Here is a 14,137-nt window from a genome sequence, read left to right as displayed (position 1 = left end):
TTTTTTCCTCATTAATAATAACTGAAACATTTAACCAAGACAAATATACAAAAAAAACCCTGGAAATCAGGCAGGTGGTAAGCGCGTTTTCACACAACTGTATGTGTATGAACTTTTCATGCAGAGGCTTCACAGGTTCATATATATATGAACAAATGAATGAATACATGCTTTCATCAAAGTTTTCATATGGGTTATGAAGAACAGAGGCTTTTATTGTGAAATACAGACTGTAGCGGTAGTCCCCGCAAAAAAAAAAAAAATACTGTTTCCGGAATAAGTCCTCTTCGGCGGTTCACCAACTGTCAGCAGGTGGCTAGTCGGCTGGCAAGCCAATAAACAGTTTTGCTGTCTGACATTTAAGCAGCAATTGACTGCATCTATCTGACCGCAGCTTAGTTTTTATGGTGGCGTGTCGTGTCACGTCACGTTAGATAACGTCCAGTGAAAAAGGAGTCCTCCTTGAATGACTGACTTCGCAGTTGCGTGGCTAGCTAGCAAAGAGGAGGGTGGGGACAAAAACTTCAGCCTCGCCCAGTCCGTAGCTTTATACCAGCAGGCAGCTACTCTCTCGGCGGTGTGAGCACCCACACCTCTAAATTCGATACTTATTAAAGGGGAGACTGAAACCCTCGTGTCAAGTAGGCGAAAAGAAGCAACCATGTTCAGGAAAAACTTGAAGAAGGATCCCGAGCTGTTTCAGAACGTGTCGGAGGGACTGCGGCGGCTTTACCGGACCAAACTGTTCCCGCTAGAGGACACGTATCGATTCCACGACTTCCACTCCCCAGCCCTCGAAGATGCCGACTTTGATAACAAGCCCATGGTTCTCCTGGTCGGCCAGTACTCCACCGGGAAGACCACATTTATCCGGCACCTCATGGAGCAGGACTTCCCCGGTATGCGGATTGGCCCGGAGCCGACAACAGACTCTTTCATCGCGGTGATGCACGGGGAACAGGACGGGGTGATACCGGGTAATGCCCTGGTTGTCGATCCCAAGAAGCCCTTCCGCAAGCTCAACGCCTTTGGCAACGCATTTCTCAACAGGTAAAGCCAGTGAGCAGGACTCCACTCTATCAAAGAGGATATGAAAAATTATATGACTCCCACCACTACCTCCACCTCCCAGGGTTATTCATTACTCTGTGAATGAAATGAATGGGGCTGACTCGAATTCTCACTTTAGTGCTGTTGTGTGTTGAGAAACTGTCATAATAACACAGCAGCCCTGATTTTAAATGCACTCCTACATGTTCTTACATGTACGACACGTTTCAAGGTACATTCTCACATTATGCTGTTGCACAATCTTTTAAAATGAGCCGAGACTGTGAGGGTTTTACCTCTTTCATCATCTTAAAAGAATGCTGGTGTTTTGTGTCAATAGATGACAGATGTAGCTTGTATATAAAGCAGAGGGTTGGAAGGTGCTTTCCAACACCTTTTCCCACTAGCCTTTCCCTTTCGCTTTGTATCATATGCTACCAATCAAATGATCTTCTTCGCCACCTGGCAGAGTCACTCTTGGCTGACCATTTTCTCCCAGTGTGGCCTCTTGAACTTAGAAATAGTTGAAGGTTATATTGCTAGGGAGCATGCCGACCTTGTCCTGTCCTCAGCTCATGAAGCCATAACTTTCATGTCCTATGGCATGGTAAACCAACTTCCTCATCCGCTACCTGTGACCTTTTATAGTCCTATCACAAAGGATTAAAGGCGTGGTTATCGATTTTGACTATTGTAACATACTTTTTGGCACTACTAGACTGGCTTATGTGAAGTTGGTCAATTCTAGTCCATGATCCAGATAACGAAGAGATTATGGGGAAACACAGCCACTCCCAAAGCATTATTAATTACTTTTATATTTGTTACTCAGCTCATGTCCTAATCCAACAAAAATGTCCCCCAGCAAACACTCAGATGACTCAGAAGTATTCCCCTTGTGGGTCTTTTACCAGTTAATGCAATTTAATTATGACAAGAATGCAGAAATAATCAAAAACAGCAGAATAAAATTAAATAAATGGCATAGAAAACTGATTCTAGGGTATTCTTTCAAACCCAGAGAGTGCCAAGGGCAGCTCAATCTTTGAGTGTTTCATTGAGTAAATGCTCCTCCCAGCTCAGAGTGCAAGTGAAACTGCACAAGCAATGTGCAGTGAGCCAGAGCCAGTGTGATGTTTCTTAAAACAGTCTCCTAGGTGCTGGGGGGCTTTTGGGGGGGGCAGAATTTGACATCATATGTCAAACATCTGATTGCTGATTATGTCATTTCCTGTAGAGGATGTAGGTATGCCCCCCTTCTCTGCCTGAGTCGCACCCTGAGTGGGATTAACAAATAATGCACAACTGAAAAACTCTGGGACAGTCATAATACTTGTTCTGTTATTAGTTTCAGGGTATTATGTGGGTGTAGGTAGGGTAGCGCAAACACTCAACTTGACACTTCCCTAGCTGGACTAATTTCCCATTATCTCATGACAGCCCTTCCTTTATTATTGTAGAGTGTTTGGTTTATCTCGCATGAGTGTCAAACCTTTGCCAAGTGTCATCACTCAAACTTGAAAATGTGAAGTAAGAATAGGGGACTCTAAGACTTCATTGGTCACTATGGCTTTATTACTGACTTGAAGGGAAGACAGATAAGATTTGAACAAAAGCTATTGTCCGTTGTAGCATCATTTGCCAAACTGCTGGAAACAGTCCTGCGGTATTGTGGGACTTGTGGTAGTCTTTCACTTCAGTGTGCATCTCTGTCTCAGAAGCATATGCAGACATGAGCGGGCATATGCTGGTTTAGAGCTCACATGATCACACACAACAGGATATGTGGGTAAGACAATAGCAGGTGTATGAACTGTTTAAACAGCTCACGTGGCATTTAGCCAAGAAGTGGCCTGCAAGTTGATGAATTGATTAAAATTTTCCACGAAGAACTGGATGTAGATAAACATTTAGAACCAGGCTGACTTCTGAACCATACTTCTGAGGCCAGTTTTCCATTTTCCTCTCAGGAAGTCAAAGAATTTAGCCTGGTCTTCAGCTAGGTAGGTAATATCAAGGGTCACATTGGTAATTGACTGAATGAGACTGTCAGGGCAGCTTCTCTTAATAGCTCTTAACTATAGTCATTCAAACTTCAGATTAGCCTTTAAATACCAGGCTCTCGGTATAAGCAGTTATTTATGAAGTGAGTAAACAGAAATCAGTCATGTGATCCTCAAATGCAGAGCTTTCTCTTGGGTTTTCTAAGCCCAAAATAGTAGGTAGCTTCCCAATTTTGGTGGTTTAAAAAAAAAAAATAGAATTTATTGAATTGTGGTTGACCTTTCATTGTTTGTGCAGTGATACTGTTCTGAGTGTTTCCACAAAAGTTACCCAGTTTCTTTTACACCTAGATGAGCATGCAAATGTTTTAGCTCTTCTTCCCCTTTTGTGTTTAATTCAACTGCAGTCAGAGCCCCTCAGTGTATGTCAGTGCTTTCTGTAAATGTTTAGTCAGTAAAATCGGAGTCAGCAGAGCTCAAGTTCCACACTGGCCATTATCCTGCTCCGTCCTGTACTCCTCCAGGGTGCTGACTCTGCACTTTGTTGTGATAGCGGCTGACACACGTACACTCTTATACAGAGGTTAGCATGAAGACCTGTGTAGGTATGTGTGTAGTGAAATGATTGATTCACCCACACGAGGCAAGACTTCACAGGAAGAAGGAAAAGTCACACAGTTGTAACCTGCTGTTTGCATCTCCAGCAGTAATGACAGATACCCCGTTTCCTCTTCTCTCAGGGAAGTTGAGGTTACGACGTGAGGGAAGGTCATAGGTCAGGAGGTCATTAGCTGGAGCCAGATTTGCTATCACAGCATAGGCTTGATGTCTTTTACACTGTGGTGCATTTCCCACTTTCTGAAGATATAGTGAAAAACTGAAGGATCTTTGATATGCTAATGCACCGTCCCCCCTCGTCCCCTTGGGCCCTCCGTTTCAAAGAATTCCAGCTCAAGTTCATTGGAACATTTTTTTTTTTTCCTGCTAGCTCTATGTGGAAAAATGTTTGGATAGATGGCTGAAATGGAAAAGCTCAGCCAAAATTCCTATTGGGAATCACATGCCATCAGCTTTAAGAGCGAGAGAGTGAAAAACCTGCACGTTTGTTATCTTTTTGTAGTTTATTATTGTAACATTAATACACAGGGCCTCTATGCAGGAAGCCCTATTCTTATATTTCTTTAAGTTGCTCTTTGTGGATTTTTCCTTTCCCTGCTTTGTTAGGGTTTTCTCGTGTGTGTGTGTGTGTGCGTGCGTTCTCAGCGCGGTCACAGCAGGAATGTAAAAGCACGATTTTTTTTTCTTTTTTTTCTCCCCCAGTCTTATGACCTGCTGCTTCTGAGCTCATGTTGTGAGTATCAGTTCAGTTTGACTGAAAGGGAAACAGAGTGTGAGAAGTAGTACTCCTGACTGTGTGGTGTCTTAACAATCCCCTTCTTTGTCCTGAGTGGGACAATGGGGGTGTATGCAAAAGCAGTCATCTACTTTCATTCTTATATCTGTCTGTGTTTGAATTTCTTGGCTTCATTTCTGTTTAAGGGCTCACACTCGGCTTTAAAATTTAAACCCCAGTGTCCCAGCTTGATGAGAGTATTGTAAAGTGAATTATGCCGCACTGGGAATGACTAAGGCATATAATTTATGGCTTATCATGTATTGTTCATATGTTTCCCTTATTAAATATTCTTACCTCAGTGCTGACCTAAAAGCATGGCTGTCACGCCGTTTGGAAAATCTGACTGTATAATTATGTAGCCTCACTGTTGTTGAGGGCAAAACATCCAAACTAGAGCTGAAATAATTAATCAGCTTGTTGAACGACAAAAAGAAATTACTGCTTTGATAAGCCATTATTGATAATAAGCAAGTCTTTAAGCAAAAAATGTCACACGTCCATTCATTTCATCTTAAAAATATTGAATCAAATGTGTTAAAAGCAGCAGTTGGTAGCAGTCTTTTACAATAACCACACACTTTATAAAGCAAATGATTAGTTGAACATTAAAGGGCAGATGTAGAATAACTGTTAACTTCAGAAATGTACATTTTTAGTTTACCTTAAGGCATCAAGGATTTGTAAAATGAGATTGTAGCTGTCCTCTAAACCCCAGCTTTGTCCTGTTAACAGACTCCTATTTTATATTAGTTTCAGGTTTCTTCCAACAAGAAAGAACATTATTTTATTCTTGAGATATTGTTGCTACAAAGTTCAAGATTAATGTCTGTTTAATAGGAGTTCTATGTAAGCATTCTCACCTAACCAGTTTTGTATCCCTCTCTCCTTTTACACCCCTCTGCCTGTTATTCTTGATCCAATCTCTCCCTCTCTCTTTCATAATGCTCTTTCACTTTCTTTTTCTCCCCTCTCTCTGTGCTCTGTGTCTCTCACCCCCTCCTCCCCCTCTCTACCTCCTTGGCAGGTTCATGTGTGCCCAGATGCCTAACCCCGTCCTGGAGAGCATCAGCATCATTGATACTCCTGGAATCCTGTCAGGGGAGAAGCAGAGGATAAGCAGAGGTCTGCCTCACATACATCCAGTTTTCCCACCTTTCACATACGCCTTGTTTCATGTTCTTAAAACTCTACCACACCACACCCACTGCTCAGAACCCAGAAACAAGCGCAATCAGAAAGCATTGCATGTATGCAAAATAAAACCACAGGAAGTGACAACTTCACTTCTGAAAAAGAAATGTTGAAACAACAAACATACCCTCCTTTCCCCAAGCCTGTTTCTGTTTAGCAAATGCACTGCCAATTTACTGCAGCAGTTTGGCTCACTGTGTTGTCAAACCTGTATTTAGCTCCTTTAACACCTCTAGGTCAATGCCTAACCAAACAGGTTACATAAATCTGATGGAGACCTCAACAGCATGACAGTGCCAAGAGGCCACATAGCACTTTTCATTCTTTGTAGCTCTTCAGCGCCTTTAAAGAAATTGTCTGAAAGGGAGAGGAGCTAAAACAGAGCTGAGGCCCAAGACCAAGGCCCGGTATAAGATAAATAAGGACTATTTTAAGCAAAGCTCCAGGAATAAAAAGATATAGTAGGGAATAATTATAATAGATTGCATTTAAATCCCTCTTGTTTTCTAATCAGACCTAAAAAGGTATGAAAAATTGCATCCTGCATTACCATTCTTCCTATTTTTATTTGCTTTATTACTACTTTTTAAACTTGATTTACCTTTTCTGTTTCCTATGTACTATTTATCACTACAGATCTGAATCATTTCCCTGTACTCTGTGGAAATAGATCAATTTATATTTTTATCTGCATGCTTCAGCAATGCTTCGACCTGCAGGGTCATTTCAGAATTGCCACATACGCACTTTTCTTGTAACTTTTGATGATCTTACAAACAAAACATAGCCTCTTCTTTTTTCCCCCCACCTGCTCTGTGTGTTTGAGAGGAAGCACATATATAAGCACAGGTTTTCTGTACAACCCAGAGACAGGAAGTGGAGTAAAATGGCAAACATAGCAGAGTTTCCCAAGACTGCCCTCCCCTTATCCACTACCGCCTGTGTTTGGCAGCTTCTTTACAGGCTGCTCTTTATTGCAGTTGTTTCCTGTGAGGCACTATATGAAGAAATGGGGGAAAAAAGAAGACTATTAAGCTAAATAAAGAAAAACTGATTATGTAATTAGCCTGTAGAAAGAGAAAGGCCAGAGAAACTGACAAGGCCAGACAAGCGACTGTAGACGTAGAAACGGATGTGCACATCTGAGTATGAATAAAGAGATTTGGCACACGGAAAAGTGACCCTGACTAAAGACACGAGGACGCTAAATCTGATGTTTCATACCTTAAACAGCTGTATACATACAGCACATACTCCTACATTCTTGCTGTCAAAGAGACTGTCCTCCGCATACACACTGTCTTACAGACATTATCCTCTCCTCTGTTTCTGTATAAACATGAATACAATACGGTACTGCAGACATACTGTACTAACTGTGTCATATATAAACACAACTGATTGGATTGTGCTGCTCAACTTTGACGGTCATGTGTGCCTCACCCAGAATAATGGCAGATCTGTTTTGTACCAGGCCTACAGGAAGCTATGATATTATTTCAGGTTTCCACAGATTGCTACGTCTCTAGTTTTTAGCGTAGATCCGCATTGCACAATTTCAAATGTGCAGGCTGTTTACATAACTTCACAATTACAAAAGTTTTCAGGAAAAAAATCAGGAAACGTGAAATTGATTTAAGTATATGGTGCTTTTTTTATTGCATAACACTTGGACTGTGTTTATTTTTGATTAGGTCAGCATGTGTGGTTCAGTGCTTGTTCCTTAGTAAACTATGAAGTGGCAAAAGCTATAGTAAAACTGGAACTAGGTGGTGTGTTTTCCGACAAGCAGTGCTGATGAATTGACAATGATATTTTAATGCTATTTAGCAAAATTAGAGGGGACTTGTTGCCCTTTTTTTCTGTCATGTATGCGCTCCTACATTGGTGGGAGCTCCTGTTAAACATAGCAAAGGACTGAAACAGTCAGCAAGAAGTGCAAGTAAGATTATACAAGACTGTGCAATGAAAAGTAATCCCTGTATGGCAAAATCTCAGGCAGTGTTTTTTTTTTTTTTTTTCTGCTCTTGGCTCTTTATATTGCCACAGAGAGGGGATGTTCCTACTGTGGTCACCTCAGACACCAGTCTCCTTCTGTGAGCATAAAATCCCCCCCCACCTGCTGTACAAACCTTTGCAAGGCAGCCAGTCAGAAGAGGGATGTCTTAAAGAGAGAGAGTAAAAACAGTTTGTTTCAGGCAATGGATGAACTGGGGGCTTGCACCAATGACCTGCATAAATAAACTAAACTGACTCGTGCAAAACTCTACTAGAGTCTAAGAATAAACATCTGGAGCTGGAAGTGAGCATAATAGGTCCACGTAAGCAGATTGTAAATACATTTTTTTAAAAAGGCTGAGCCTGCCACTATTAAGAGATAAAAAATAACACTTAAGGATTATTCTGAAGAAGAGGATGTCACTTTCTGGAAATATGTCCTTGCTGTGAAGTAAATGTGCAGCAAACAGATGTTTAAAGCTGGTTGTTTCTGTTGGCCTTTTGTTTAACAGACCTTGGCATATCGCACAACTTTATGCTAAGTCCTATCTGTTGTTTTATAGCTGCTGTGCTGTGATATGGAATTCTGTTTCTCGAATTCCAAACTAGTCCTTCGACTTTCCCAGAATTCTGAAAGAAAATATGCTCAGGGTTTTTTCCAATCATCTGCTCTCTGTCTAAGAGGCACATGATTTTGAAGCCATGAAGTCATGAGTGCATGGCTCTATCCCTTCATGTCTGTGTGAATAGTACAGACACAGCAGTTAATGCTATGTGTTCTAAGTCAGCCTTGAGCAGCTGCCTCTCCGATTCCCTGACATGTGCGTTTAAAAACAGACTTAAGATGGAATGAACAAATATCCTCATCTGGCTCCCACTGGGATCCTTAACTGCAAGCAGTCCCCCTTTATGCCCCTTTACTTTCACATGTTACAAGCATGAACTAATTTTCCAGTATCCATCTGCTATATTCATCCAGACCTTGTCATTTTACTTTCACTTTTACTCTCTGTGTTCCCTCTTTATTCTCTTTTTATCTCCATGTCTCCCTCTTCGTGTCTCCATCACAGAGTTGCTCTTTTGACCGTATCTCTCCGTTGCTCTTTTGTATACATGTATTTGGACAGGGACAAAAGCCAGCCATGTTGGAATGCATGAGCTGCAGATCTGCCGTCAATTGTGCAGCTGCTGCGATGAGCTTTTAGAGCGACTGTCTCATTGGCTCAGAAAAGAATGCACACACTAATGAAAACCACTGCTCTCTTCGCTCCTACCTCCTCAAGTCCTTGAGGCAAATGAAAACTTAGGGGGGAAAAAGCCAATTTATGCAATCTGACTCTGCCCTGAGTTTCTCAAATAACCAAAGGAAGTGAATAGTACAGTAAGTTTCTGTGCTCAGGCGGCTATAGAAGTGTGTGTAGTGCACATTCTGGTCAAGCTATTCACTTTTTTATTTTTTTTTATTTTTTAAAGATGTTACAGTGTATAGCATTTTCAGTTTAACACCTTATATCAAGTATGTGTCTTCCTGCTTTCTGTTGATCTTTTGTTGCTTGGTTTCTCTAAGGCACGTTGCAGAATCTGCTGTGTCCAGAGGTCATTTTATTCCTGAGGCTAAAACCTCCAAAGAAAAAAGCTTTTAGCCAGTTCCACAGGAGTCACCCACCCTTCAATGTTGCAACACAATTTTCAAAATGTTTTTTTGTTACATTGATGGTTCAATTGTTTGTTTTTAAAGGGTCAGAAGTACTAGGTTATGTCAGACAAAGTAACAGGCTCTGCATTGTCAACCTCCCACGGCCTGCTGCAGGCCAGAAAAAAACATGTCATGCTTCAGATTATCCAGAGGGACTGTGGTTTAAACTTACCTTTATACCACTCTCTCTCTGTCTCAGTAAAGCAGTAAAGCCAGTTAATCAGTAATCAGAGGAAAAAGACCTGCCTCTTGAAATCCCTTATCTAAACATTACCTGGAATATAAATATGTGTAGAGTCCAAAACTAAACTTCTTTAAAGATGCAAGTTATTGGAGTTTCTTTCAGGTCAGATGGCTGCCACACCGTTGCACTTGATGTGCTCAAGTAGAATATGAACAAACATTGGAAGATAATAGTGCACACTGATACCCAGGACAATGTAGCCTGCTATGTGTGTCACTGTGAGCTTATCTAGTCATGACAGTTCTTTATCACTCCCCATATGTTAACAGCATGACACTATAATAATTCGTAATATGGCTGAATTTAACATGTACTGTCTTGTTTTTGTTTTAATGGCAATGCATCATCTGTTTGGGGAAACTTGATTTCAAGCAGCATACACACCTACCTAAGTTTTAATGTTGTTCAGACCTTATTGTAGACAAAAGGTTTAGAGCTGGGAAAACAGTCCAGTTAAGAAACCCAGTAATGCGACATTTAATATATTTAAAGATGTTTCAAAAAGCTTTTCTTTACTCTCTCCAGGGTACGACTTTGCCGCTGTGCTCGAGTGGTTCGCTGAACGCGTGGATCGCATCATCCTCCTGTTTGATGCCCACAAGCTGGATATCTCTGATGAGTTCTCCGAGGTGATCCGCGCACTCAAGAACCATGAGGACAAAATGCGCGTGGTGCTCAACAAGGCAGACCAGATCAGCACCCAGCAGCTGATGAGGGTCTATGGAGCGCTGATGTGGTCTTTGGGTAAAATCATCAACACACCTGAGGTGGGAAGGAGGGAAAAAAAGCCCTTTTGTTGTTTTTGCTTTTTTTGTTGTTGTTTTTTACAATTCTGTTTTTGACTGAAGATTTGTAACGCTGTGAGAATTATTTCACTCTAGCCTGGTAGTAATCAAGTGTTAGACACATGTGGAGCAAACAAAGGATGTTACTGTTTCAGAGTGAAAGCCAAGCTCCAGGCGAAGGTTGGATAGCTTTTCCAACGTTATCAAGTTCTCACTTTACCAAGGAACTTAAGAAAAAAAACACCTTAATGAAAGTGAAACGCGGATAAAATACCATCCATGTCAAATCCCATGTCCTAGCTGATATCACGTGACATAAGCACTTGTGATTTTTCCACCTGAATACTGAGTTAATGTTTGATCCAGAGCCATATTCATAAAGTGATCCCAGGGAAACCTTTGGAGCATGCAGATAATTACTCATTGACTTTGATCTGTAGTTCATATCCTGTTTGAAGGATTAACACTACAAATCAGTCACATTTTTAAAAAAATGTACTCCTGATTAACTCAGTCTTACACTCTTTTCTTGTTTTTATTGTGTTGGACTATATAAATGTTTTACTTCTGTTTATAAATCCATGAGAACAATGTCACATATGTGGCCTGTGAGAGAATTTCTTGCCGTGGGTTTGAGCTGTAAAGTGTAACCTGATGGAGATGAATGGATATTAACTTGGAAAACCTTTATTCTAGGTGGTGCGTGTGTACATTGGGTCATTCTGGGCACAGCCCTTGTTGGTCCCGGACAACAGGAAGTTGTTTGAGGCGGAGGAACAGGACCTTTTTGTGGACATTCAGTCGCTGCCACGCAATGCAGCTCTACGCAAACTTAATGACCTCATCAAGCGAGCACGTCTCGCCAAGGTCAGTATTAAGAAAATTAAACCCTGTGGCCCAATGCAATGATCATTGCACAAAGCACCACATTCTTTTATACCAGTGCTTGAGTAGCACCTATGCTTCCTTTAAAGGATAGGCATGGATACTTGGAGAAACGGCACAGGTTCACCTTTAGAATTGGTATGGATTGGTAGGAAATGCATTTTAAAAAATTCAGTGCTATACACCACCACTAGTTCTGTGGTGTGTGATAATCCACTAGTCACTCACTGATGGATCATAGGAGTGTCTATAGACAAGCTTAGAGTTCAGCCTGCTGCTCTTTTCACATAGAGTGAGCTCAGTGCACATGGCAGTTTACCGGCGTTAGGTGTGCGTCTGCATGAAACCAAGCTCACCACATGTCAACCAGCAGCAGCGGTGACATTACATCTGGGGCACAGGTGACAAATAACACTGTAATAGTATAAACTAAGCTTTGTAGCATTCACATCATAAACACAACCCGTTGAAAGTACCAGTATACTTTTTTTTTTTTTTTTTTTTTTTTTTTTTTTTGGCATATTTTTATAAATGGTATATTTAAAAAAAAACAACAAAAAAAACCAAAAAAAAAAAAACCATGAATTATAAATAATAAATAAAAAAAACACAGAAAAACAGCACTGACCACTTTCGGAAGAAAGCCTGCGATGTCAGAAAACACATTTTATATGCATTTATTTACCCTGGAAATATGCGTCACTGTGTTCTGTCTCGATGTAGTATGTGTTACTGTGTTTTTACACATTCCAGCCATAGACCCGTCCTATCTTCTTACATTTTGGTGGCATTTTTCATTTAATTGTACATTTTTAAAGAAACCAAAAAGTAAAAAAAGAAAATGTTGAATTTTTTTTTAAATGGATATTTCTGTCACAGATTACCATTCTTAGACTTGGCTGCTGAGTTTAATTTATGTGGTCATATTTTCACTCTCTATTCTTTTTAAGCCCCTGTCTTATGTCACTAATAGGGTGACACCAAAAAACAAACAATCCCCACCCTGCAACTTAGTGTTTCATGTTTAAAGTCACCACAAGCAGATGTCAGCCCAGTGATATGTTTGAACATATGTCAGTTTTAAAACGACTAATACAAATTATAGCACAGGGTTTATCTATTTCTGCTTTTAGTCAATATGTATATATCTGAAATTTAAAAATACACTGCAGACATCCATTTTAAATCTAGTTCCCTTCATTTGGCCTTCTGCCTGATTGAAAAGTCCAAAATTCAGATGTTGTAGCTCTGAAATGTTTAATGCAGAAGTCCAGAGGGTGCTAAGAATTTCTGCTTTTTCTCTTATGCATTCAGGTGCAAGCTTACATTATCAGCTCTCTGAAAAAGGAGATGCCGAGTGTGTTTGGAAAGGACTCCAAAAAGAAGGAGTTGATTGCCAACCTGGGGGAAATCTACCACAAGATAGAGAAGGAGCACCAGATCTCACCCGGAGACTTCCCCAAACTTGATAAAATGCAGGTAAGATTTAAAAAGGGAAAAAAGAAAGAACTGAAGCACTTCCCTGACAAAACTGAAGTGCTGTCTTGAGTTACAGATCTGATGAAAACACAACTCTATTTTTGGAGTGTTGTATAAAGTGTTAGAAACAGGCTGTTCAGAGTAGAATGACCTTCCAACCTTTTACTCTTCACATCTTTGCCCTTCTTTCCTGCTCTTGCCCTCCAGGATGGGCCAGGACGGCGATGAGATTTATTTTTCCTGGTTTGTCAGGAAATCCTGCTTCTTGTATGTTGCTCCCATTGGTAGCCATTGAAGACTGATCTATTTCTATCACCAATTCCTGTTTTCTCTCCACCTTCATTCCCTCAGGAGCTGCTAAACGGTCAGGACTTCACCAAGTTTGCTTCACTCAAACCCAAACTGCTGGAGGCGGTGGAGGACATGCTCGCCAATGACATCGCACGTCTCATGGCAATGGTCCGCCAGGAAGAGGCCTCCATGCCCAGCCAGACCGTCAAGGGTGGAGCTTTTGAGGGAACCATGAGTGGTCCCTTTGGCCACGGTTACGGTGAGGGTGCCAGCGAAGGCATTGACGAGCTGGAGTGGGTGGTGGGTCGCGACAAGCCCACGTACGATGAGATCTTTTACACCCTCTCTCCCATCAACGGCAAAGTGTCCGGCGCTGCCGCCAAGAAGGAGTTGGTGAAGTCCAAGCTGCCCAACACAGTCCTGGGAAAGATCTGGAAGCTGGCAGATGTGGATAAAGATGGCTTCCTCGACGACGAGGAGTTTGCCCTGGCCAACCACCTGATCAAGGTAAAGCTGGAGGGCCACGAGCTGCCTCCCACGCTGCCAGACCACCTGGTGCCCCCGTCTAAACGTGGGACGGTGGAGGCCTAGATGCACCCTGCAGATCATTGATGTCAACACAGGGCTCTCCGGGCAGTGTCTAACTTCAAGAAAGAACGGCAGCACCTGGGGTATTTTTCACCAGAGAGAGACTGGAGGGTATCTGGGGGTTGGGTGGGAGGGAGGGCGGGTCCATCTTTGTGAATCTGGGGATAATGTTTAGTGTGTGTGAAATAAACGGTGGGAGAGGGGTTTTATTTGCAGACCGATAGAAGGACAATTACCAAACTGATGGGTAGCTGGAGGTCACACGATGAGGTGGAACATGGATTTATGCATCCTGTGTAAAAGATGTCTTACAAATATACACTTCATATTGTTATATGTTGATCCAAAGAAATCTAGTTTTTTTTTTCCAAATGGGAAAGAGAAAGGAAATTAATCAAAACAGCGGTTAGATGTGCTTTATCTCTATTTTTGTATTTCCTCACTGTTAACTTTGACTCTTTCCAGAAGCTTCCTTTTTTATTATTTTGCCGGATAAATAAAAAGGAATGCTTGTACCATTCAAAAGGTTAA

General features: G+C 41.4%; 1 protein-coding gene across 1 annotated transcript; it reads left to right on the top strand.

Annotated features, from left to right (window-relative positions):
* Nucleotides 1-265: 265 nt before the first annotated feature.
* ehd1a (EH-domain containing 1a) lies at nt 266-14,137 on the top strand. The gene is made up of 6 exons (XM_086258454.1): nt 266-1,050; nt 5,474-5,571; nt 10,104-10,345; nt 11,060-11,230; nt 12,563-12,727; nt 13,079-14,137. Exons 1-6 carry the CDS (start codon nt 662-664, stop codon nt 13,607-13,609), a joined length of 1,596 nt encoding a protein of 531 aa, XP_086114580.1. The 5' UTR covers nt 266-661; the 3' UTR covers nt 13,610-14,137.

This window comes from Aulonocara sp. 'chitande type north' Nkhata Bay, linkage group LG2 (assembly GCF_057382095.1).
Source record: "Aulonocara sp. 'chitande type north' Nkhata Bay isolate Kocher_YH1m ecotype deep benthic linkage group LG2, A_spYH_male_GT1.1, whole genome shotgun sequence".
In the NCBI taxonomy this organism is placed as follows: Eukaryota; Metazoa; Chordata; class Actinopteri; order Cichliformes; family Cichlidae; genus Aulonocara; species Aulonocara sp. 'chitande type north' Nkhata Bay.
The sequence above is the reverse complement of the archived record's forward strand: the minus strand, read 5'-3'. Positions and strand labels throughout refer to the sequence as shown.

Coding starts and splice junctions, on each gene's coding strand:
- ehd1a (XM_086258454.1), top strand. CDS start 662: ATGTTCAGGAAAAACTTGAAGAAGGATCCCGAGCTGTTTCAGAACGTG. Junction 10,346..11,059: donor AAATCATCAACACACCTGAG/GTGGGAAGGAGG, acceptor CCTTTATTCTAG/GTGGTGCGTGTGTACATTGG. Junction 11,231..12,562: donor AGCGAGCACGTCTCGCCAAG/GTCAGTATTAAG, acceptor TTATGCATTCAG/GTGCAAGCTTACATTATCAG.